General features: G+C 40.6%; 1 protein-coding gene across 8 annotated transcripts in view; it reads right to left on the reverse strand.

The window, feature by feature from the left end:
- COL7A1 (collagen type VII alpha 1 chain) overlaps positions 1-25,333 on the reverse strand; it is a 172,616-nt gene that overhangs the window by 128,104 nt on the left and 19,179 nt on the right. For all 8 annotated transcript variants that reach the window (XR_006102318.1, XR_006102320.1, XR_006102319.1 and 5 more), the window contains exons 2-13: positions 22,198-22,291; positions 19,088-19,268; positions 18,499-18,658; positions 16,857-16,950; positions 15,168-15,326; positions 14,562-14,725; positions 12,214-12,343; positions 9,586-9,705; positions 7,341-7,490; positions 3,378-3,497; positions 1,613-1,759; positions 587-697 (exon numbers count right to left, since the gene is read on the reverse strand). Coding sequence is in view for 4 of the 8 variants with exons in the window: in XM_042453283.1 (XP_042309217.1) it covers positions 587-697; positions 1,613-1,759; positions 3,378-3,497; positions 7,341-7,490; positions 9,586-9,705; positions 12,214-12,343; positions 14,562-14,725; positions 15,168-15,326; positions 16,857-16,950; positions 18,499-18,658; positions 19,088-19,268; positions 22,198-22,282 (1,621 nt within the window). In the remaining 4 variants the exon portion in view is untranslated. The remainder of the gene's footprint in view (positions 1-586; positions 698-1,612; positions 1,760-3,377; positions 3,498-7,340; positions 7,491-9,585; positions 9,706-12,213; positions 12,344-14,561; positions 14,726-15,167; positions 15,327-16,856; positions 16,951-18,498; positions 18,659-19,087; positions 19,269-22,197; positions 22,292-25,333) is intronic.

Raw genomic sequence — 25,333 nt, forward strand, 5'->3', positions numbered from 1 at the left:
CCTTTAAGCTTTATCCTATAGAGCATACGAGGACTGAGTGCCCACAGAAACCTTCTAGGAAGACCACATCCCAGGAAAAAGACAAACTACAAACGGTTGGGAAAAGAAAAGAGAGGTTCCTCCTTTGATGTTTGCAGCAGTAAGTTTTTTACAACCATCTACAGGCATTCCCTTCAACCCTCTTCCACTTAAGGGGGAAAAAACAACAACAATTTTTTGGGCTTCCAACATCCAGACTCCTCCAGCTAGAACCACATTGCTGGTTGGAGGCTTCTGGGAACTGTAGTCCCCCCAAAAGTAATATTTCTAAATTCTGCTTCCACTCATTGCAGAAATCTGACCAACCTTTGTTGTTAATTGCCATCATCAATTTCAACTTAAAGCAGTCTAATGTTGTCAACAGCCCTGCTCAGGTTATGCCAACTCAAAACCATGGTTTCTTTGATTGAGTCTGTCCACCTGTAATGTGGTCTGCCTCGTGTCTTTTCTAGTGTGTCATATCTTCTCATAATATGACCAAAGTATGACAATCTCAGTTCTGTCATCTTGGCTTCTATGGAGAGTTCAAATTAGTTTAACAGCCTACCTGTTGCTTTTCTCCACTCCAGCCGATATCCCCGGGCATTAGGGATGATATTCCAAGCCACCTGAATTGATGTTGGGTCAACACTGACTGTCCTCAAAATCTGGATTATTTCTACACAAAGTAGAGACAGGGGATCAGCAAAATTGTAATTCACAGAAAAGCCTTTGACAACCATTCATAAATTATTTCATCTTCTAAATACACTTCAGAACTGAGCCTGTGGGAGATCATTTATGGGAGTAAAAGGAGATTAGTGCATTGGCTTTAAAGCACCTTATCTCTGATGGGATAAAAGCACATTTAATTTTCAAAACAGGTGTTATCGCATTCACCTATGCCAGGGCGAATGCAACCCTTATACAGTCTGGATGCCACCTGGGTTTATCCTGTGCCTTTTCAAAATCTGGAAAATCCCATTCTTCAAAAGGCGCAGGATAACCCTGGATGGCATCCAGGCTGTATACAGGCTGCAGTTGCCCCAGCACAGGCGAATACAATAACACCCGTTTTGAAAATTAAATGCACCTTTATCTCATTGGAGAGAAGGCCTCTTTAAAGCCAAAGTGCTAATCTCCAAAGATAGCTACTCAATATCCAATTTTACTATTACAGCAGATACTACTGCTCCTTATTAACATGTTTTCTATTTTGCATTTACCTTCCTCTATTGAACGCAGTTGTGGGGGGATGAGCTAGCATTTGGACATGAAACAGAACTGTGACCTGAACACATATATCAAATTTCATTCTTGTACGAATTTCATTGTTATATCTACAAAGTTATAATACTGTAAAGTTGATTACAAATGGAATGTTTAATTCACTGATAGTCTCACTTTGCCCAGTTAATACTACTAATGCTACTAGTAATAATAATAATAATTTGTTTTATTTATATACCGCTATTCCAAAGATCATAGCGGTGAACAGCAAGTAAGCTAATTAGCAAGTAAGCTAATAGTACCACTGCTAGTGATAATACTACTGCTGCTGCTAACAACACAAATAACTCCCCTGTGTGCATACCAGTTCTCCTTCTAATGGATGCCTTGGGCCCTTCCACTTGGCCATAGACTGGAGCAACAGTCACGAGGTAATCAGTGTTGGGCTGCAGGCCAGTCAATAAATAAGAATTCTTGCTGGGATCCACATCAGCTGTCTGAATATCCTGACCTAAGAAAAGACCAAATGCATAAAACTTGGTAGCAGTGATGCTTATTATAGACAAAGATACTGTAGGTTCACTATGGGACTTTCCCATGGATGTATTATAATGGCCTGTATACTTCATAAACCTGGATTAGAGAGAAAAATACAAGGTTGTCTATTAAGATAAGCTTGATAAGGACATGCTCTAGCTCTAGTCAGCCATTATGCTTAAAGAGAGCACAAGAACAACAGCAACAAGAGCAAGGCTAGCTCCACACTCAGTGCTCCCCTTCCTGCCATCTAATTCCCTATCCTTCAACTGTTTTTTTGGAGAGGCCTGAATTATGTTTATACCCATAAGCACTTAAAAGTGAACAAAATCTTTTGTGTGGTCAGTAATAATGTAAAGAATAATAACCAATTTGCAAGAAGAGGAAAGAAGTCAGAAGTAGTGTAGTGTAGTGTAGAATAGTAATCATGAAGAATAGAAAGAAATGACAGATTAGAAGGAAAAGTTAGTGAAATAAATAGAAAAAAAAGAGTGAGTTCAGTAATCACAAATCACAAACACAAGAAGGGAATGATGATATTAAAGATCACATGCTGGTATATAATCATAATAATACAAATGTTGAGACAAAATAATGACAAAATATAAACAACCAAAGGGGGGGGGATGTGTCCCACCCTGTATATTTTATTTCATATTGTATATAACCCTGTTTATAATTATTTTCAACTGATATTACTATTTCATCTTTTGATTGTTTATAGATGTTTGATGCACAATAAAAATAAATATAATAAAACATACTACATAATCTTCATATCTAACTTTAGCACTGTAATTATTTTTGATGGATGCTTAGTATGCAGGTTTATCCTGGGTCTATGTTCTCATTGAGGAACTGGCTTTGTCCAGTCACCTCTATACACCTGGGTCAAATAATTTGGGTAGCCAAGCATGAATTCAAAACCTTGTCTCTCAAATTCCTCTTTTTGTCATACCCACCAGGAAAAAGCTTCAAACATACATGCTTAATTAAAGAATTCCCTTTCCCTTTTGTGATGACTAAAGCTCAGATATCTCACAAATTATCTAGTGTTCATAATTTGGAAAGTAAAAATACTATTGAATATTCTGAAGATACCAGGACACTGAGCATGTGACAAATATAGTCAGGCCTCAGTATCTGCAGGGGGATCTGTTCCAGACCCCCTTGTGGATACCAAAATCTGCAGATGCTCGTTCCATTGTCCCCAGTGGCAGCACGTGCATGCCGCCACACTGCCATTAAGGACAGCTTCTGTTGTCTCCAATAGTGGTGTAGCCACATTAGGGACACAGGACTTAATGGCTGCACAGTCATTGTACACACCACCACAGGACAATGGGGGCTGTCTCTAATGGCAGTGCGGCCACATGCACATGTTGCCATTGGGGACAACGCAGGTTTGCCATTTGAGGATGCTTGGATCCCTTGATGACACGCCCATGGATACCAAGGACCAATTGTATACCTATGTAGTGCTATGGGCCAGCCAAGTCACCTATATGATCATATTGACCAAACTCATCATACTTGCTCTATCATCTTGACACTAGATCCTAGGAAGAAAACAGAGCAGTGAACAGACCTACCTGAGAGGAGTCCCCAAGTAATACGATATGCTGTTGCTCCACTCACACCCCGCCAGGTCACCAGCATGCCCTGGGAGGAGATGTTCTGGGCAGACAGTTGTTGCACTCCTGACAGACTCACTGAGGACAGAAAGGTCAAAGCCAAATCAATAAATGATATTAGGGTAATACTCCACATCCATAATGTGCCCATTGTTCATTAATCCAATACTGCAGATGCTTCTGAGTCACACACTCACAGGGATCAAAACATTTAAGTAATAAGCTTAAAATGAATGAAGAACATTATTTCAAGCACAGTTGTTGTGTGCCTTCAAACTGTTTTGGACCTACGGTGACCCTCTCACAGGGTTTTCCTAGAAAAATTTGTTACAGGGTTTTTTCCATTGCCTTCTTTTGATGATGTGAGAATGTGACTTGTTCAATATCATCCAGTGGCTTTCCATTGGCTGAGTGAGGATTCAAACTCTGATCTCCAGAGTTGTAGTCCAATGCTAGGTTTGTCTAGGTTTGGGGGCAAACAACTCAGGAGATTGCCATGGGCAGTGAGCTTGAGGAGCATATTTGGTTTTGGGTTACCTCTCATGGGCTACCTACTCAGTTCTGAAACCTATAGTGCAAGCCATTCATTTGGCATGGATAAATATTTTTAATAGAGCATAACATGCCAGCCCATAACATTAAATAACAAATTGTGATAGAAACCACTCCATGCAATATCCACTGACTATGAACCAAGCAATATCCAGTTAACAAGGTATTAATTTACTACTTAGGATGGCACAAAGGCTTAGCAAGGTCAGGAAGCTTGATTGGTTTGGTTGCCAATCAAGTTTCATGTGAGTTAAAAGTATCAAAAGGTCTGGGATGTCCAAGAAGCAGAGGTGTATACTGCCTTTGTTCTCTAGTTCTTACCTGTTCCTACTTGGGTGCATGAAGAAGATCCTGTAAAGGCTAACCCCAAAAGGATCAGACTTCTGCTTCCCTAACCATGGAAAACCCTGAGAACAGAATGTCAGCTTCTGTGTTACATGGCAAAAGACCATTGTAGGTAGAGGCAACCGGGTTTTTTGTTATGTTCCTCCTAGCTGGTTGTCAATTCAAAGTGTTTTTAAATGAAGCTTGCTTCTTGTAACTCTGCAAATGCTAATGCTGCTATCTGGAGTAAGATGCTCAAAGCTGTATGCTACCTGAAAAAACCCACCTAATTTAATACTTTCCATTTTAGAATTAAAACTTAATTTCAATACCTCTGTATAGCATTACACTTTGTGGTGCTGTCAGCTACTTGGTACTCATGGTATGTGCTTCCCCAGGAAGAGGGAAAGGAAAAGTGGATTTGGCTTCAGTTTACCCATCTCTCCATTTTCCACTTGAGAAAAGGGAGGTGTGGGTGCCAGGAAGCATGTGGGTAATGTGTGCCTTCCTTTCCTTTCTCATCAGTTCAGAGCAGAGGACAAACAGCTAAGACACAAGAACAAATCATATGTGCAGATTGTGCAGAAGAGATGTGAAATAGTCTACAAAAGTGATACAAACATTAGGTACCCAGAGATTGTATAAAGGAAAGAGGGTACTAGGGATGCTTCTCAATTTGGCTGCCTTTTAGACCAGGCCTGATCTTGTATCTGACACTGATGAATGAAGCTGATGGAGGAGTGTGTTTAAAGACACCCAAATAACTGAACAGATCATACAAACACAGAGTTGGAAGAGATTTCAAAAATTATTAGTCTACAACTGAAATTGCCATGTTTTTGCAGATGGCTTGAATGAACTTCCGCCAAAATATCTTACCACTCCATTTTAGGTACCATCTGATTTGGTGTAGCAAAACACTAGAAATCTTCCAATCCCCTCTGAACATGGACATCCTGATATCTCAGAACACCATTCTAAAGAAATTAGTAATGGGGGGGGGGGGGGGAAGGATAACCTTTCAGTTTTGATTCTCTAAGGTAGAGGTGGGAAGCTGTTGAGGGTCTGGGGTCCACACCTGTTCTGTTTTCACTCTCTTCAGATCTTTGTTGCTTTTGAAAAATAAATCTATTTCAGGTCTAATAAGGTGAAGGGTGAATAGCCTTTAAATGGTGAACTGGGCCTCCTAAAGGATTTTTGTGGGTACAATTAACTATTTTTGGGATAAAAAATTATAGGGAACATGGGTGATGGGGGCCTTGGAAGGTTGCATGCCATCAAGGAAGGCCATATACAGATCTCACAATCCACAACTCTAATCTAAGGCAGTCATTTACAACCTTTGGTGCGCCAATGCTCAAAATCTCTGAGCATTAGCCATACTGGCTGGGGCTTCTGTGAACTAAAGTCCAACAACATTTGGAGGGCCAAAGGTTGAAAACCATTGCTGTAAGGGACTGATCAAATCAAAGATTATTTCTTTATTTTATTTTTACTTAATAGCTCCTTTCCATATTGTTTGTTGGAAGTGCATCTGCTTGTATTTAGACATCAGTTAAATATAGGTTACTTAAATTTCTTGTTATTTGCCAGTTTAAACTAACAAAGTAATTTATGTCATTTCTTATTTTTAGTAAGATTTTAAATCCTATTTTTGTTCATTTGATATTTTCTTGTACTCTTTACTTGTTGCACAACAGTCACAATAAGTAGTTTTAAATAGAAAAGTATGATGACAAAAGTCAAAGATCACATATCATATAAATATTCATATTAACTGGAAAACAAAACAAACTCAACACCATCAGTCATGCCCCATATGAACCATTAGTTCCCTGAACTGAAACTACAGTCTTATGGACTTACTTGGAAGTAAAACTCACTAAACTCAGGATGATTTTCTACTGAGTAAAAGTGCATTGAACTGAGCTTCACAGCAATCATGCTATATTAAGCTAGGATGGGCAACTACAGTTGTCTGGGGCGGGGGTAAGGGGAGAGAGGAAAATGTCTGCTCCTGCAACCTTCTTGGGGTACACACACTACCAGTAGTGCCAAAAACAAAACCCAAAACTTGGAAGTGGCCAGAAGCCCATTTCTGCTTTTTTCCATGTTCAAAAGTATAGGAGAATGTCTGCAACCTATTTAGATGGGTTAAATTGCAGGTGCTAGAGACCCCAAAAAAGTTGGGGTCTTTGAGGACAGCAAAAACAGCCTTCTGTAGTCCAGTGCTACACTTTGCCTACCATGGGTAAAGCCAAAGCCAGTGGCCCCTCTAACCCAGTGCTTTCCCTCAAACATTGGCCAGTGGTAGGAGGGAGGAAGCCTGAAAGGCAGTGATAGAACACACAAGCTTCTCCTCTTCATTATTTCCTACAAAATAACATTTAATGTCAGAAAGTATACACTGCCTTACATTCCCTCACATTAGAAAGTCAACAAATGTTGTCTGTTTCTGCTTATATCAAAATGTAGGAGCTGATTTATTGGACCTTGGTTTATTAACATTCTATGATTGACTAAAGAACCTTCTTGGTAGGTTACTGTTCAGTCAGTACTGTGATACTACCTTAGGAGCTGTTTTCGCCTTAGCTATACCTATGTAAGCCAACTGTGAAATCACAAGGGATAAGCCACTCACTACCAATCCTAGCTCCTTTATGGGCTGCAAAAAGCTTTTGCTGTCAAATGACACCCACTGCCCTATAGCAGTGTTTAAATGGAATTGGAGGCCAGTTCCTCCAATGAAACTTTACATCACACTTACTTAGTCTTCATACTGCATATAATTTAGCATATATTGTTAGGCAGGCATATGTGTGATGTATGCGAGAAATCTTTGAATGACCTTTTCAGGCTTTTATCATTTGAAAAGGGCTCTTAACACTGAAAAGAAGTAAGTGGCTGTCCTTTTGCAGAGTGGCCACACATTATTCACTCTTCTGGCAATATCTTTGTTAAAATTAGTTGGGTGCAGCCCCTCCTGAGACATAGAAAACTTTCCAGATCTCCAGACTCAGATTATCTTAACTAAATGAGACTTACATGTTCGGCCACTAACCACAGCAGGTGCTATTGTCTGCCGTGGGGAGATGGGATAGAGTGTGATCACATAGTCAGTGTTCGGGCGAAGGTTGCTGAGCAAGAATGATGTAGCTCTGGGTCCAAGATTCACCTCTTCAGCCTGAGCCTCACCTTGGAGGAGAAAAGAAGAAAATGAATTTCAGGGACAGAACTATGAAGGCCACACAAACCTCCCCACTCCTGCCATATAAGTAAAACTGGCAGTTGTAAATGATGTCTCTGCAGGAATTTCTGACATTTTCATTTTGCCACCTAATGAACCAAGAGTAGCCAAAAACAGGGGAAAGCCTAAGGAGTGATAGATGAGAAGATCCAGAACCCCTAAAGCAGGAAGGAAAAGGCTTCTGGGGTAGGTATTACTTTTTTTGGACAAGAATTCCCAGAATCCCAGAGTTAAAAGATTCTGAGAATTGAAGTCAGTGGCCATGAAGGCTGAATGATTCTGAAAGCTGGAATCCAGAAAAAATAAACTTTTCTGTCTTAAAGCAAAACAACCACACTATTCTGAGTGGAACATACAGCATCTTGAATCCACTACATATGACAAGTGATCACAACTGCAGGAAATTCTTGCTCTCCAGCTGTAGCAATAGCAACAGCATGTACATTTCTATACCGCTCATCAGTGAACTCAACACTCTCTAAGTGGTTTAGAATCTGTAAGCTAACTGCCTCCAACAAGCTGGGTACTCATTTTACCAACCTACAAAAGGATGGAAGGCTCAGCCAACCTTAGAACCCCTGAGCTCAAACTCACAATGTTGTGGCTGCAGTGCTGGCATTTAACTACTGCGCCAACAGGGCTCCTTTATTTAATTATTTAACCACACAACACTCTTACAGTGCTGCTATGCTGCTTTTATTGTTCTGGCTGCCTCCTGTAGCATTTTGGGGTTTATAGTTCAGTGAGGCCTAAGGGCTCTCTGGCTGAGAATTCTAAATGCCTCTGCCTAAAATGGAAATCCCAAAATGCAGCAGGAGGCAGGCAGAGCAGTAAAAGTGGAATAGCACCACGATAAGAGTGTAGTGCAGTAATTCAAATCAAACCTTACCCACAAACCAGTATACAGTTGATTACTGTACATCTGGAGGGAACCAGGTAGGGAAAGTATACTATAAATGTGCTTGCTAAGAAAAGCTATGGAGCATGTTTGTCAGAAAAGAACAGGTGTACACTGTATAATTGTACAATGATTGTACAAAGATTACCAGATAACCTTTATTTTAATAGCATACTCTCTTAACATTTCATAGAATGCAGATCCCAGCTTCATGATATAACAACAAGCACTTTATTTGGTGGGCCTGTTAAAGTCTATGTGGTCTTTCAACAATTTCCCAGGGGAACCTGTATCCGGTGTTAGAACTCAGTCAATGAGTATATGAACAACCAAATTAGAGGTATTTGGCTTTGTAGATCGATGGTGGGTATTCAAACTCCACATGCCACTTTGACCAGGAATGAGGAACCTTCCAAATGCTTTGAACCACAATTTTCATAATCACTTTCCTCTGTGTGTATGTGTAAGAGTCAGTATATGTTTTTCTGCACATTGTTAGCAGTGTTAGAGGAGGCCACTGCAAGTCCATCCTTTTCACTGTGAATCATTGCATTTCTTCCACTTGCCCATGTAGATCTCTTCCGGAAACGCATCACTGTGTATATCTGAGACTAAAGAAGCCTTTGTTTTTGGATCTCTTCACAGTAAGAGGTTAAATGACTGCAAGCAAGAACTGTAGCCCATTTAATTTACTCTCAAAATGAGTGCCAGGGCAATTGGTTAACACTGGTAGGCAAACATGACAGTAGACATAGGCTTTACTGTGGCCAATACTGCAATCTTTTGAACCACGCAGAGCAAGCACCAGACAATGCAGTGGTTGGTTCTGCTGAGCTCAGCAGCCTTTTGGTGCCCACAGGGCCAGCATTCTCTGCTAGGGAAATAGATTGCTTTGGCAGCAGGTGTGGCAAGGCAGTGGGTGAGGTTCTGGGACAGCTGCCAGGGCTACAAGCACTGGGATGGCTGCAGGCTGGGGAGAGGCAGCTCCAGGTGCAGCTTCCAAACAGGCACAGCACAGGAAATGGCATGGGAGTCTTAAAAGCTCACCTGTTTGACAACAGGACTCATTTATTTGAGAAGGGTAGGGGGCCGAGCCCTTTCCCATGCCCAGCATTTTCTGATCCTAAAGTTCTATCTTCACTAACCTCTGGCTGCATAAGTGAGTCTGTAGCCCTGTATGGCACCCAGATCAGCTGTCCAGGAGAGTCGAAGGAAGGATGGTCCTGCTTCTAACACCCGAAAATTTGTCACTCCAGAAAGGGTCTCTGTAAAAAGAAAGTAGAAATGGAAAGAAAAACAGAGGGGAGGGTTTAATTGCATCCTACTTATCAAAGTCACTATCATTTAGATTATCTAAGACTGCTTCAGATTACAGTACTCCAGAGTGCTGAAAGAAGATCACAATAGGTAACAAGATTTAAGAATAGGAATGAGATTCTAAGGAGTGATATGCTGCAGAAGGAAATATTTTTTAGTGTTGCATGGGTGCTGCCCTCTGAATTTCAGATCAGTTTTGCAGACCAGTGATCTTCAACTTTTTGTAAACTAGAATTCTTCTTTAATCCCAAACTGCAACAGTGGAACTCATGTTTAATCTGCTTGCACACTAGTGTAAACCCATTTTTCTGCTACTTTTTCTCTGCACCTATCTCTTCCCTTTCTCCATCCCCTCCTCACATCTTTTTCCTCTTCTTAAAAATGCTAAGGAGAAGCTGAGCAGAGGCTATTTATTTATTGGATGTACATATTGCTCATCTGGTAAATGTTCTTGGGGCACTTAACAATTATAACAATCAAAAAGAGTTTACACTTTCACTGCACATATAATCAGGAGGTCTGCCAGGCATTTCACCTCCCAAATGTTTTGGCTCACAACTCCCAGCAGCCTCAGAAAATATGTCCAATGGTGAGGTATTATGGGAGCTGAAGTCCAAAACATTTGCAAAGCCAAAGGTTTCCCAGCCTTGGATAAGCCCAACACATTGCACAGCCATGATTTACCATAGTTTCCTCCTTATCCATCCAGCCTTTAGGGTGAGCACAAACAATTATGCCTGCTGGAATTTTATAAGTTCTTTGGTATTGTTTTCCTTTGGTATGTCTTTACCTCCTTTCTTACATGCACTAAGTTTTACCCTTGACCTATCTGTGGATGATATCAAAATCCACAATTTTGGCCCCCAAACCTACCCTCGACTTACACATGAGGTTGCCTTACAATAAAATATATAAGGTAAAATAACTAAACACAACCTAACAGATGCAACATAATTTAACATTCAATGTTCAAAAGAATGTGTATGGGAATCAGAAAAGTGAAGTAAAAGCAGATTTGGTTTGCAATGCTATACCAATAATTTGGGAGTAGTTCTCATTGAACACAGGAAGAATTATTTTTGGTAGACATTACATTCAGCAGCCTCTTCAAAAATTTTGGGCTACTTCTCCCATCACTTTTGACTATAAGCCATCCTGGTAGAGAATCTTCTAGTGAACCAAACTGCAGAAGTCCTCATTGTAAGACTACAGTTTCAACTACTTCTTTTCAAGGTTCAGGAAAATGAAAATATCCTAACCTGTCATCAAAAGGCAGAACCTGAAAATGTTCCTTTTTTTGGACTACAGGTCCTAGAATCCCACTGGTTATATTGGCTGAGGAATTCTGGGAGCTGTAGTCGAAACAGGTTAACATTTCCAAGCTTTGTCAAAGAAACACAAAGATATGCCACAGGCCAAAATGCTCTCCTACTAGTTTCCACCTGTCTAACTTCAGAAAGTGAGGAAAACCAACAAAAGGCATGTGATGATGATCTCAATGCACACATAAGGTCTATGACAGAAAAGGCAATTCTTTAGATACCAGGTCCTAACACGTACAGAACTATGCAGAACAGTACCAACCAGCACTCCAAATGTGTTTGGAAACAGACTAGTAGTAGCAGTGTCGCTGTTTCAAAACAGGTAAGATGGGTTTATTTTGGCCAATAGCCATTAGTAGCTGAGCAGCTGTAATCTGAACTACCAGACCTGACGGGAAATCTTTTTGGAGGATGTGATATATATTTTATAATAAGTAAACAAATAAATTTAAATAACTAGCATTACAAAGAAATCTAACAAGGCAGGCCTGACAGTTTACATACAAGGTTTCTTCCATGTGGATAGTTGTGGTTGGTCAGGCCATCACTGTCTAAGAGGTCATGCACTTGGTATTACTTGCCTTAGCCAACAAAAGAGCTGCATGCCACAAGGCCTCTCACAATTGACCTGCATCACCGAAGAGCAATAACAGTCAGCTTCTCATTAGTGTAGATGCTTACATCAAAAACAGTGACAACCTGCATCCACCTCTGCTCTAACTGATGCAGCATAATGAAAAAGCCATTTATCTTTCACTGACTAGAGTATCCTTACATATAAAGCCCTTTCATATTAGGAAAAATACAACATCCATATAAAGATTACTGCATATGACAGTCCTCTGGTTTGTCTTTGGCACGAAGGGAAAACAGGACTATTCACACCATTCTTCTCCACCTGGGCATGCTTCAGATGTACTGGACTATATTGTCATCCTCCCAACCATCATTCCTGGCTAGTGTGGCATTTGCTCACATTGTCTGCGCATGATGGTATCTGTAGTCTAAACATCAGTAGTATACCATGTCAGGGAAGGCTGAAACAGGCTCTTGCGAGGAGTCACCAGATAAAGGCATATCAAGTAGTCTCAAATAAGTCAAAGGGTGTTATTAAAAATGGGTCTTATTACTCACGAGTACGTCCTCTGCCGGAAACTGATTCTCCAATGATGTTGGTATACTGGGCAATAACTGTGACTTGGTAATCTGTCCCTGCCCTCAAACCACGGAGCACAGTACTCGTTTCACCAGGTCCCAAATTAACCTATTAAAGAGAATGAATAAGATCTGTCTTTTCATTCAGTTATTATAACTAATGCACCCACTACAGTTGCACATGGGAACATAGCACCTGTATCCATTTTGCTTCATGTACACAAGAGAAGAAGTAACAACTGGCAGGATGAAATAAGTCTGGAATTTGAGGTTCAAAACTGAAGACAAGGAATTGGGGAAGTTCCATATTTGATTGAAGCAACAGTGATGAGCAACTTCTAATGAAACTGCAATACTATCCTCTCCCAAAAATGATATTAACATCCCTAGGAAAAATGCAAGCACAATATAAGCACCTGTTTTTTTTTCTTTTTCTACTAATGCAACTGGGTATATCCAATTAAATTTCCACTGTTTTACAAAGAAAAAGTTAAATATTCCCCACCTGAACGACAGTTCATCTCTAGTCAAATTCTGTTATGGCTTCTTGTTGCCTTTAAGGCTTGGAACCAGTTCCAGACTTCTTAGTATACATGTCTTTTTGCTTTTCACTATACTATGCATTAGCCAATAGTCAGTTTTCAGTTGCTACTTCATTACTGTTCTGCCTTTATCTTCAATCAGCAATTAGAAATCAGAGAAAAGATACTATTAAAAGGTTTTGCACTGAAATTATCTCTGTTTCACAGATCTGGAACTTTGACATAAATCAACAACTCTAATTTTCAGACTGATTTGATTGCTTTAAAAATTAACAATTAGTATTACAATTTACATAATAAGCACTAATGTTAACAATAACAAATTAATGTTGGGAATTCATTCATAATTAACAAAATGAATGGATTTTTAATGCTAATATTCCAAAAACTTATTCTGCCTTTCCAGTAGTGAGATCAAGAATGATGTATATGGGTCTCCTTCTCCCCACCTTATTCTCACAATGTGAGGTTAGTCATGCTAAGATAAAGAATGACTAGCCCAACATTATTCTGTGATTTTAATGCCTGTGTTAAGACTTGAATCTGGATTCACAAATTTTGACCCAAAATTCTAACCACTACATCACAATGGATTTTATTAGAAGGGCAGACAGGGGCTGTAAACTGGAGATCAAAATCAACCCCCCCCCTTACATTAAATTTAAAAAGCTCAGTCAGTTGATCCAAACAAGATAAAAATCCCACTTAACAAACTGTGGGGCTAAACATACCGGCTTGAAGTGCTTGCGTGGGGGTAGCATGGGGATGTGGCATTTTGATGCCGCATGCCCTGATGCTGTTGTCATGCCGTTATCATGCTGCATGTCCAATTGTCATGGTACTCTGTTGGCATAACATTTAAATACATTGCACCAAAGGAGCACCAAAAAGCCACTGCTGCCACAGCAAGGGAGCCTTTTTGCTGGCGCTAAAAGGAGTGGCATTTTACCATTCTTTTTAGTGCCTGCAAAGCACCAGATTGAGGCCATGGCACAAGGTTGCAGGACACCTATCAAAAGGGGCAGTCTATTTTCCTCTTGTGTTGCCTTCCCTCCCTCACTTGTACCAAACTGTATGTTCAAGACAGAACAGCTGTTTCAAAGGGTCTTGATAGGATCAAAGAAGGTGGTAGATACAATGGAGGTCATATAGACTGACACCCTATTCAATGTAAGATGCAAATAACAGCATCACTGGCAGATGATCATCTGACATCTGCTTAAATACCTCCAGTGAGGAAGAGTCCAACAGATCTCAGGACAGTCTGTATCACTGTCAAACAGCTCATAGCTTCTGAACATACATTAGTTATATTTTCATTACCAAATTGTTTATTAAGTCAAGAAAAGAGAAATAAGAGAAGCTAGTGTGTGATAAATGAGAGGTCATAACACCCCTGCTCTGGAGTATACAGTAGTGGTGATGATGCCTGCTAATAATCATGAAAATAAGACAAGAGGCAGAAGACTGGCAACTATGGGTTATGCCTATTTAGGATGAGGGCGGAGGTAACAAAAAATAGATGACTTTTGTTCTGTTTTTCTGAAACTCATCTGCATTCTCAATTTACTTTTAGTTTTTATCAATTCTGATTTTGTGTAGATTTTAACTCGCCAAAATCTGCCATAAACCTCAAAATGAAATTCCCAAGACAATGGACACTTCGTCTAGGACAGATTAAGAAATTGAAACATGGGATATTTTCATCAAGAATTTTAACCTCAGTTGAACTCTTTTGCTTCTGAGTAAACATATACAGGATTGATCTTTAAGAAAAGGGCTCACCTCCTGCCTTTCAGCCACGATTTGTTGCCCCAGGCCTGTAAGAGGCACATACTGAACTTTATAGCCTGTGACAGGACCACCAGCTGCAGTCCAGCGGATTCTCAGCATGTCTGTACCTTGCTCCAAAAAGACCAGGTTTGAAGGGCCAACATATGCTTGTGTGCCTTAACAGGAAAAAGAAAAACAGAAAGGGAAAATCAGCTTCCTTATTGGCACAACAACTCACCTTAGGCCTGGTACATAGAGAGAACAAATCCTGAGAATTTCAGAAATGCTATGTCTTCCCCTCCCCAAAGTTGAAAGGGTGTGAAGAATAGTTACTTTGTTGATACCAGCAAGCACTGAGAGTAGTGGAATGGACTGCTGGTTTTAACCTCAGGGCAAGGTTAAACCAATACCAGAGTTAGGTCAGTCATCCTAGTGGACCATCAACACTAATTAGATCAAGAGTTTCTTCCAGGACCGCTTAGGGCCTAGGTGCTTCCATGGAAACAGTGCCAGGTCAGACTGAAATATTCCCTGGCAACTGCCAGGGTGAGAGACCAGCAAACCTCAGCAGTGTGACATCAAGATGAATGCCAACTGTGTCTCTCCAATGCCTTTTACCTGGAGTCTGTAGGATGCCGCCTGTGCTGGCACACACCTTCCGGGACACCAATGGCAGCAGAGATGCCAGAATTTTAAAATCTTCAACATAGAAGGAATAATCTTCTGTGGGCGTGGAGGCCACTCTGTCAATCTCTTTGCGGTCTGCATTCTTCACACCTAAAATTGGGGATAGAAGAGGCAAGTGAGGATTGTGTTCAACACAGGTCACTCCTGAAGGAAATGCTTCTCAGTCTTCTGCTTTTTTGATATTCATGTGGGGTTCTCTTCATTCAAATCTGGTTAAAAAATGCTGTCAATCACTAAAGGCTAAAGAAAGCCTTCTCATAAGTGCATCCAATTGGGAGGCTGCAGTGAGCAATACCTACACATGATACCAGAAAACCATGTAAAGAGTGTTCTGGGTCCTTGTTCTAATCACCACAAATCCAAATAGGCTATAGTTTGGATGGTACAGCAACTGCAGTGCAAAAATAACTGTCAGTAAACCAAACCTCATGCTAGGAGAAACTACTACTGTAAGATTATAAATGGCTCCTAATCATGATGGATGTATTCTCAGAGACAAAATACTTCTACCTATCAATTCATGGGAAACACAAGCAGGAAGCTATAGTTGCCCTCTTTTCAGGCTTCTGGATTCCAATGGGCACTTGGCTGGAGGCCACTGTGTGAGCCAAATGTTGGACCTGATAGGTCTTTAGTCTGATACAGCCTGTTTCTTCTTGTAGTCTTACTTGCTAAGAAAGGAATATTTCCACATGTTTGTAATAGAAAACCTGCAGTCAACTATTAATTCATCTTTTCATGTTTTAGGTATGTTTGGGTATAGCTGAAGGGATATGGTTGTTGCTGAAGTTTTAAAATTATTAGGATGTGTTTATGTGGGTGTGTAAGTAACAGATTTTAAAAACCAGAAGGCTGGTCTGGGAAAAAGGATCAGCCAATCTGATGTGCATTAAAATGTTTTACCCAGTGCATTAATGAAGTTACTATAGCCTGTTTTCTACAAAGATTTGTATTAGAGCTACACCATGGCTAACCCTCATTTTCAGCTATACACTTCCATAGGTTTGCCTTCAGGCTCAAATGAAACTTGTTAGAGATGAAGATTTCCAGGATTATAAATATAAGAAGCCTATAACATGCTAGCAGTGTTCCCATTCCCCACCTAGCACTATTGTAGCAAGCAGGGACTAGTGTAGACATGAATCAGTTCCACCCTTCCAGTTTTGTTTCCTCTCAGGACAAAGTCAACAGCAGAATGTGGGTAAAAATGGTAAAAAGTAGGGATTGTCGGAAGATACAGCTCTATGAGAGATGCGCAGAGGAGAAAGTAAATATTGTTCTTAGCTGTGCCTAAGGCTGCCAGATCTCAGAGCTTACACCCTCTTCTCCAGTCCTCAGGGTCAGGGTGAGAGTACTGTCTTGAATGTATATGTGTGTATACATATGTACACACACACACACATATGTACTACATCTGTTAGCTTTGGTGTTTTTTTTATTTGAATGTTATATTCCATGCAACCGTGGATGTGGCATTATGTATCATGTTTAATGACCTCACCAGGATATCACAAGGGTAATTCCTAGATCTCAGGTTTTAACCCTGAAATTTCAGGACCTGGGACAGTACTGACCTGATACCCTAGCAGGGCCCCAATCCTGAATGCGGAGGTAACATACCCACAGCAAAGACTTTAATCCCTTGACTCTTCAGTTTCAGTGCTGCCTGCTCAACCTCGTCCTGAGACTTTCCATCTGTTATGAGGATGCATATCTGAAGGAAGGAAAAAAAGAAAGAGGCAAGTTGTGGAGACATCTGAACAAGCAGCCCCAGCTTAGTCCCTCTTTCTGACTGTACAACAGCAGAAAGAGTTTGTATCCTCGCTTGAAAAGGCAGTCTGACAATTCTGGATGTAAATCCTTGATTGTTTTGTCCTTGCATGTAAGCCCAAATAATTAAAGTACATTTCTCATGCCACAGTATTCTCCTCACTTCCATATTCAACCAGTCCACAAAACAGAGAGGTTGTGCAATAAAATGTGGGTTTTTCTCTGGAGAATTATTCTTGCACAGTTTGAGACACTGAATACCAGGAAAAAATTAGACAGAATTCTTGCAAGTCCATTATTTTTCTCAATGGGGAGAACCCAATTTTTCATTATGAGAATTAATAATTGTGAATATTATTTCTATCCCTACTGACAAGTGAGAAACAGGAGAAAGGTGAGGGGATGCTAAATGTGTGGCTTATTTTAAGGCAGCAGTTCCCAACTTGTGGGTCGTGACCCTTTTGGGGGTCAATTGACCCTTTCACAGGGGTCACTTAAGATCATCAGAAAACACATATTTCCAATGGTCTTAGAAACCGATTTTATGGTTGGGGGTCACCCCAACATGAGGAATTATATTAAAGGGTCACGGCATTAGGAAGACTGAGAACCACTGTTTTAAGGGAAAGTGCCATGTCTCATTCAAAACACCAAATAACAACCTGTAGAATTCCATGATGTTCAAAAAATGTTCTGTGCACTCTGGTATGTACTTTATTTATTGAATTTGATACAGTGACCAATTTAACAGTTTAAGCTGTAACAGTTTAATTCCTTTTTAATGTTCACTTTTGTATGCTTTGAATTGTATTGGGAAAAAGTGGGATATAAATAAATATTGTAATAATAATTTCACAACCTGATGCAATCCACGACAACTCCCATCATTTCAAATTTCCATTGCCACTGGTAATGTTGACTAGAGATGACAGGAGTTGCTTCCCAAAATATCTGGAGGGCCAGGTTGATGAAGAATGATACAATCTGCTCTTCTTTTATGCAGGGGATCCGTTCTGGACCCCCCTGCATAAAGGGAATTACGTTTATGCTCGAGCCCCATTTAAATGAATGGGATTCATGCATGCGGCGGCGGCATGACAGTGCACGCTCACCATGGGCGCGCATGCCATTACCTCTTATGGGGCCGCCAGCCCTTTTTCCAGTGAGGGTTTTAAGAATATGCGTATGTTGTGGGTGCCCTGTCCTTGGCCTTTCCATATTTATTGAGTGTTTGCCTGACTGAGCAAGTCGGAGTCTAGACAGGACAGATATTGCTCAGAGGACACTTAGATCGTGGGAATTTTGCAGTTCTCTCCTTCTCAACCTGCCCAGAAATAGTGACAGTGAATACTTTGCCTCCATTACATGTCTTCTGCAATACTGCTGGAGTCTGACAGAGACTTCTAGAGCTGAGAAATCCTATAAGCTTTGAGCCTGATGTTTTAGGAACTCCTGTCTTGTCTTTCATCTCCCAAAGACTATCTCATGGTACCTTTGGAACATCAGGCCGCAGCTGATTGGATCCAAAGAAATTGTCTGCCACATAACGGAGACCTGCACCCGTGCGCGTATTTCCACCTTTGTAGGCCATCTCTCGGACAGCCCTCATCACGTCCGTGCCATTGAGGAACTTGGAGAATGTGAACTCCGTTCTGAGATCAAAAGGAAATGAAAGGGAAAGGGAGGCTGAGCAAAAACCACAATACTTGAAATCCAGCTCTGCTATACTATCTGCAGCAGCGGTTCTCAACCTGTGGGTCGTGACCCCTTAGGGGGTCAAACGATCCTTGCACAGGGGTCACCCAAGACCATTGGAAAACAGTAGCAAAATTAGTTATGTAGCAGCAATGAAAATAATTTTATGGGTGGGTGTCACCACAACATGAAGAACTGTATTAAAGGAAGGTTGAGAACCACTGATCTACAGGATGACTTCCTCTTATAGTTGGCTTTCAAGCATTACATTATTAATGGAACAGTAATGAAAAAAGAAGCTTTGCTATGAATGCATTTTTTAAAAAAGATTCATCACATGGCCCCAGAGGACCTGGAGCTGAAAATAAACAGAAAATGGGACTCACTTGGGATCATCACTATACTGTACAGCTCCAAAGCGCACCCCATTCTCACCCACGACATTGACAAAAGGAACAACCAGCCCTTCCATGAAAGACCGGACCATGCGGAAGTTTGCTCTTCCAATGCTAGAGGATCCATCCACCAGGAATACAATGTCAGCCAAGTAAACATTGGTGCAGATTGCTGCAAAGGAACAGCCAAGAATCAGAGGGCTTCTCCCCATCACCACAACTTATGAAACAGATGAACAATAGGCATTCAGTTTTGTGCCAGGAGCAGGTTGTGGCTTGCATCCTTTCTCACATGGGTCAGAAGTCTCCAAAATGGTTATTTTAGCAAAGGTTGTGTATATTCTCAGGCTGGTTTCACATTCTTTGCTGCTGTTTTCAACTACTCACAAAAGACAGGAATATGTATGTATGTCATTGAGGTGTCCTTTAAAGTAGGAACTCTTCAGTGCCTCACTCACATAACATTCCTTTGGAATTAAATCATCTGAAAGATCTAACTTGGGGCTCTAAGTCTAACAGGAGCAAGCAGAAACACTTCTATTCCAACAGGTTACCTGGGTTCTTTCCTAATCATCACATATCAAATCCACAGTTTGACCTTCAGTTTCTGCTCTATAGAAGAGACAGCACCTCTGGATTAATAAGCAACCTAGGAAAAGAAAAAATGTGCACTGTGGAAAACCACTGATATCTGAGCTAACAGGGAAATTTAGAAGGAGTACTCCAATAAGACTTTCCTCTTTCACTCATAGAACTGTATGACAGACCAAATAACAGACAGAAGACCTACATTTTGCAGTGGGAGGGAGACTTTGTTTACACATAAGTTTTGCTTTTCTTCCACTGCTATGGAGAAATACAAGCCTGTCTCCAAAAACTCAAAAATCTTGAGCACTGTAGAGACACCCATCCTCAATATCTCAGTATGGGCCATTATTGTGGCCCCTAGGATTGCTGCTACCCTTGAAAAATTCAGTACAGTACCATCAAATTCCAGTGGTGTCATGGTTTAAAGAAGACATTTTCCTGGTAAAACAAGGGATGTACACCTTGTTTTAGGCTAGACTCACACTGCCAGGAGCAATGGGGGCTGAGAATCTACCCAATGTATCCAACATATTTTGGAGTTAGGGTTCAGAACCTTGGATAGTTCCTTTAACAATCAATATAATGCCTGGGGAAGATTATCCATCTTACTGGCACCACTAGCTATCACTTGCAGAAGACTTAGAGGAGCACAAGTCACATACATGCTTTATTTTACTTAGAAAATGTGGTTTGGGGAAACCAGAATTAGTATTTTTGCCACTTCTGGTCACTGTTTGCCCCTGAATTTTGGCAACATATATTGGAAAGTATGAGTGGGCCATGGTGGTAGCAAAAACTGGGGTGGGATCCAAGCCCAATGCAGTTGCCAACTTCATCTGAGTGAAGCTGCAAGAAGCTTTATTTCTACGAGGAAACAAATAAGTCAAGCTATGAACTTGCTTTCCCTGAATATCAGCAGTGGATATGCCCATATGAGTAGGAAACTGAAGAAAACATAAAGGAAAGAAACAATGGGACTCTTGAGAGGTAGCTAATGATCAAACCTGCAAACTGTGCTTCAATCTGAAAACAATCAGGCCAGAGAAAAGACTTTAAAATATAGTAGTATAGGGAAGGCTGCTGAGTGCAGTAGTTTCCCCCCAGCAAAATATAAATACCAATGTAGAAAACTTACTGCAAGTCATTTTTCTTTAGTTTCTAAGTCTATCCAGATTGGCAACATTGCACTTTTCAGTCACTGTAATTTCACTATAAGTTATCAGTGAAATTGCATGTGACTTTCCACACTATCAGAACTACTACACTTTTATTTTTTGTGCACATCCCACTATGCTCAGTCTGCATTCAAGAGGGGATATTTTGAGAGGAGGGAAGGGACATTTCACATGAGTGGCCATTTTAAAAAACTTTTTAAAATCTTTTTTTTAAAAAAGCTTTTTATTTTGCACTAAAGAACTCATTTATCTCAGCTTAATTTCTTCCAAGAGTTGTAAAAACTATATTCTTAAAAAGCTAGATGTAAACTAGTGAACTGGCATTTTGCACACTTGTATGTGTATGTTCATGACTATGTGCTAGAGTCAAGATATGTCAATTCTCCCCTCACTCACACACGCACACATTCAGAAATTAAACTTCCAGAGACCTGTAGACTCAGGGTAATATCTGACAAACTCTAATGCATAGGCAAGTGTGCTACCAATACTGCTTGTAACCATTCTCACCATTTTTTCATAATGGGATAAAATAGGCTCAACACTTTATGAAGGGGGGATTGATCAGATAATAGGGATAATGGGGGATAGTGGAAGGGAATGAACACATGCTCCTTTCAGCAGTCAATGAAACCAAAACCAATTCTCATCTCTTTAACATAAACTCCTAACTAGTGCAGGAAGCTCTTCCTGGTCTTTTCCCTTCCTGCTTACACTTTGTTTTTGTCAGCTATGTCATTCCCTTTACCTTGCTTGCATAGATAATTAAGACTATATTCCTTGATAGCAGAAACCTGGTTGATGTGATTTAATCCCACTCCATAAAGTATCATGCATCAACAGACATTTGAAACTGCCATCTGCTGTCAGACCAGGCAACTTCAGTGGCAGAACATGTACTTTGCATGCAGAAAGTTGCAGGATCAATGCCTTTACTCTCCAGGTGAGGCCGGAAGGACCACTGTGTGTCAGTGCTTAAAACAATGAACTACCTGGCCAGAGCTCAGAAAGATAACTTTTTAGGTCTGCAAATCCCAGAAACCCCAATCATTATAGTTTATAGCCATGTTTACTGAGGAATTCTGGGAACTGTAGTCCCCCAAATATATTTTTCCAGCTGTGCATGGACCAATGTTCTGACTCACTTTATAAGAAAGCTTGTTATGTTTCTTTGATTGTCTATGGCTCTCCCAAGTTCTCAAGCAGAAAGTTTTCTACCTTGTAGCCTACTGTCCCAGATCCATTTAACCAAAAGTGCCTTGAGATCTTAAGCCTGCAAAACATTTGTTCTGAATGATGTGCTATCCCACAACTTTATGTCAAAAAGGATCCACCTACTTCTCCCCCTTTTCTGAGCTGTAACTTGTGCTGAAGCAAGAAGTGTGGCATGGAGCGCGGCGAAGAACAGCACGCCCCCTCTCATTGTGAGTGCCTGCAAGAGACAACAAGAGAAAATGCTGGTTCAGCTGAGGCAAAGCAAGACAAGAATCCCCAGAAGAAGACCATTGGCATGTTGCTTCACAAGTACTACATTCACTCCATGATTGCTCTGGAGGGAAAATAAACAGACACCTTCAGGTGCATAGCAGCACAATAATGTCCAACAGTGGAATATTGCTATAACATATACACATTTCAAATACTATCTAAAGAGGAGGCAAAGTAGTTAGAATGCCAAAGTTACAACAGGAGCCCTGGTGGCACAGTGGTTAAATGCCAGTACTGCAGCCATACCATTGTAAATTTCATCCCAGAAGAGGGCTCCAAGGTCCACTCAGTCTCCCATCCTTTCGTAAGTCAGTAAAATGAATACCCAGCTTGCTGGGGGCAAATGGCGTACACATTTACTTAGAATTAATTTCCACTGATTTCAGTGGAACAGACATCCAAACAAGGACACTTAGCAGTGCCATTCCTACTGTTAGGCAGATGAGGCAGCTGCCCCCAAAGGTAAGGGTCAATAGTCTGAACTCTGAAGTTGCTCCTCTCCCCTGAAAAAGAGAACGGTATGATACAAGAACTTCCTAAGTATGAATGATATGATCCTGTCCTGCACTCCCTAAGTTTAATTGCTTGACCTCAGAAATAGTGGCTGAAACTGTCTCATCATCCACGTCAAAGCAGACTTAGCTGCTGGTCTGGTCAGCTTCTGTAAGTACAACAGAGTAGGGACACCATCTGTTCTTCACCTCAGGAAATAAAATGTCATGGACCAGGCCTGATGACTAGGATAAGAGCTAACATCTATGGTACAAAAGGATAGCAACTAAAAGACAGACTCATTGATTTTTTTTTTTTTTTGCTCCATTGTCCTAGGTAAGCTCCAGATGAAGAAGTTGGTTGGAGAGACAATTTAGAGATCTTGTGATAAAGGATTTGATACATTTAAATAATAACATACATAAATAAATTTGAATAATAATCAAATATATAAATATATATTTATATATTTTTATATATTTATATATTTTTATATATATATATAAATATAAATATATAAATACCTCCATTAATGTAATTGAGGGCAACCTGATTTCCTTAGATGCTATAACGCCTTTTCATTCTGCCTTGGGCAAATGGAAATTGTAATTCCAAGTACTGGGAGAGCATCAGTAGCTGCTTACTCTGGATTTAAATTATCAGTTTTCATCAGCCTTTACAATAAATCATTAATGTAAAAAATTCCAAATCCCCAAATGAATCCAATTCATACAGCATTTCATCTTGTGAAAACTATGAACTGTAAATGACTACACAGGTGGTCATTTACAGATTCTAGCCACACAGAAAAAGAAACTTTATTGCACCTTACAACAGACTGAATGTAATGCATGATTACATTTTCCCAATGAAGCCGTTCATTAAAACCAACTAGATCTCCCTGTAGTTGCAGTTACTCAGTGAACAGGTTTTTTGGACAAAGCCATGAGGTGCTCTTGGGAGACTGAATTCATCCTTTGTGAAGCGTGAAAGTGGAGAGCTTTAAGAACAATTGGCCAGAAATTTGAAGTTGATGTTGAGCCTGAGAAGGAGACAATATAGCCACCAGGTAATACAGCTGTGATTAATTCAAGTGAGGAAAAAAAATTATAACATGCATTCTGAACTTGGGACAAAGGAAGCATCTCCAATCCTGTATTTGTTCAGCTGACTTTTTTTCTGGAGTAATGTAGAACTTTACAGTGTTACCTTTATTAGGTCAGTCAAAAGGTACAAAATATATCACACTACCTTTTGAAAATAGGAGGCCTTTTCAACAACAACAACAAAAAAGATGGTTTAGAAAAAGATGCAAAGGAAGAAAATTGATGGTCCTGGACTCACAGCATATACATTTTTGCTTTGAGACACAAATGAGAAAGGGTCTGTAGATTAAAATGGTAGGCCTCTACGGCTGTGAACTGAATGGGAACAAAAAGAGTAAAACAGAGGCATAACTTCATAGCTACAGTAGAACCCTACAGTCATTCCTGTTGAAATTTACTTTGTTGAGGGCTAATTCTTCAATCTGTTAAAGTCATCTTAAAAACTAGTTCTATCTTCTAAGGTACTAGGGTTCCCTCCTGCTTTGGTATCATCTATAGAGGTGATGAGCATCATCTTTCACTCCTTCTTCCAAAACATTTGAGCCTGTACAGACAGGCCAAAATAAAGCTGCTTCAGATCACTTTGAAGGTATGCTGTTTAAATTATGTATGCATCCTAAGAGGTCAGAAGCCGCGCCAAAGTCACGCTCCAATCCTAAGGACTGAAGCGCAGCTTTGGGGCAATTTCTGGCCTCTTAAGATGTGTGTGTCATTTAAACAGCATACCTCCAAAGTGACCCAGAGCAGCTTTATTTTGGCCTGTTTGTACGGGTCCACATGTTAAAGAACCCTGGACCCAAGTCAAAACCTAGCAGTTAGCAAGTTATTTATCATTTCTCTAGGCACAGACATATTCCTGGCTTTACAGTTGCTATCCAACAGGGAGAGCAAGGCATATGTTGCAATGTTCAGAAAGACCCCTCCCCGTCCCTTTGGATCAACTGATATGGGGGAACCTTTCCCCATCATGTTGCAATTCAATTCAATCGTTGGCAGTCCCAGCAGCTGGTGAGGCTCCTCTCTTTATTCCAACCGCCACTGCTGTGGACTCTGAGGGAGAGAAGTGCGTATACACCCCAGCAGAGAGAATGGGAGGACCACAGTGACTAACTGGGGCCAGGGAGAAGAAGAAGCTACTGTTTCTCCTGCTATTTGAGCCTCTGTCTTCCATGTGCTTTCTAAGAAGCAGAGCCCTCCCTCCATCTGGTGCCATCCGGCCATAAAGGGAGAGATGCAGGCCCAGCTCCATCGGGCCTGGCCTAAGCTAAGAAGCAGAGCCCACCCTCCAGTTCCTCTGGTGCCATCTGGCCATGGAGGAAATAATGCAGGCCCAGCTCCATCAGGCCTGGCCTGAATTAAGAAGCAGAGCCCTCCCTCCAGTCCATCTG

Source organism: Sceloporus undulatus, chromosome 2, assembly GCF_019175285.1.
Source record: "Sceloporus undulatus isolate JIND9_A2432 ecotype Alabama chromosome 2, SceUnd_v1.1, whole genome shotgun sequence".
NCBI lineage: Eukaryota > Metazoa > Chordata > Lepidosauria > Squamata > Phrynosomatidae > Sceloporus > Sceloporus undulatus.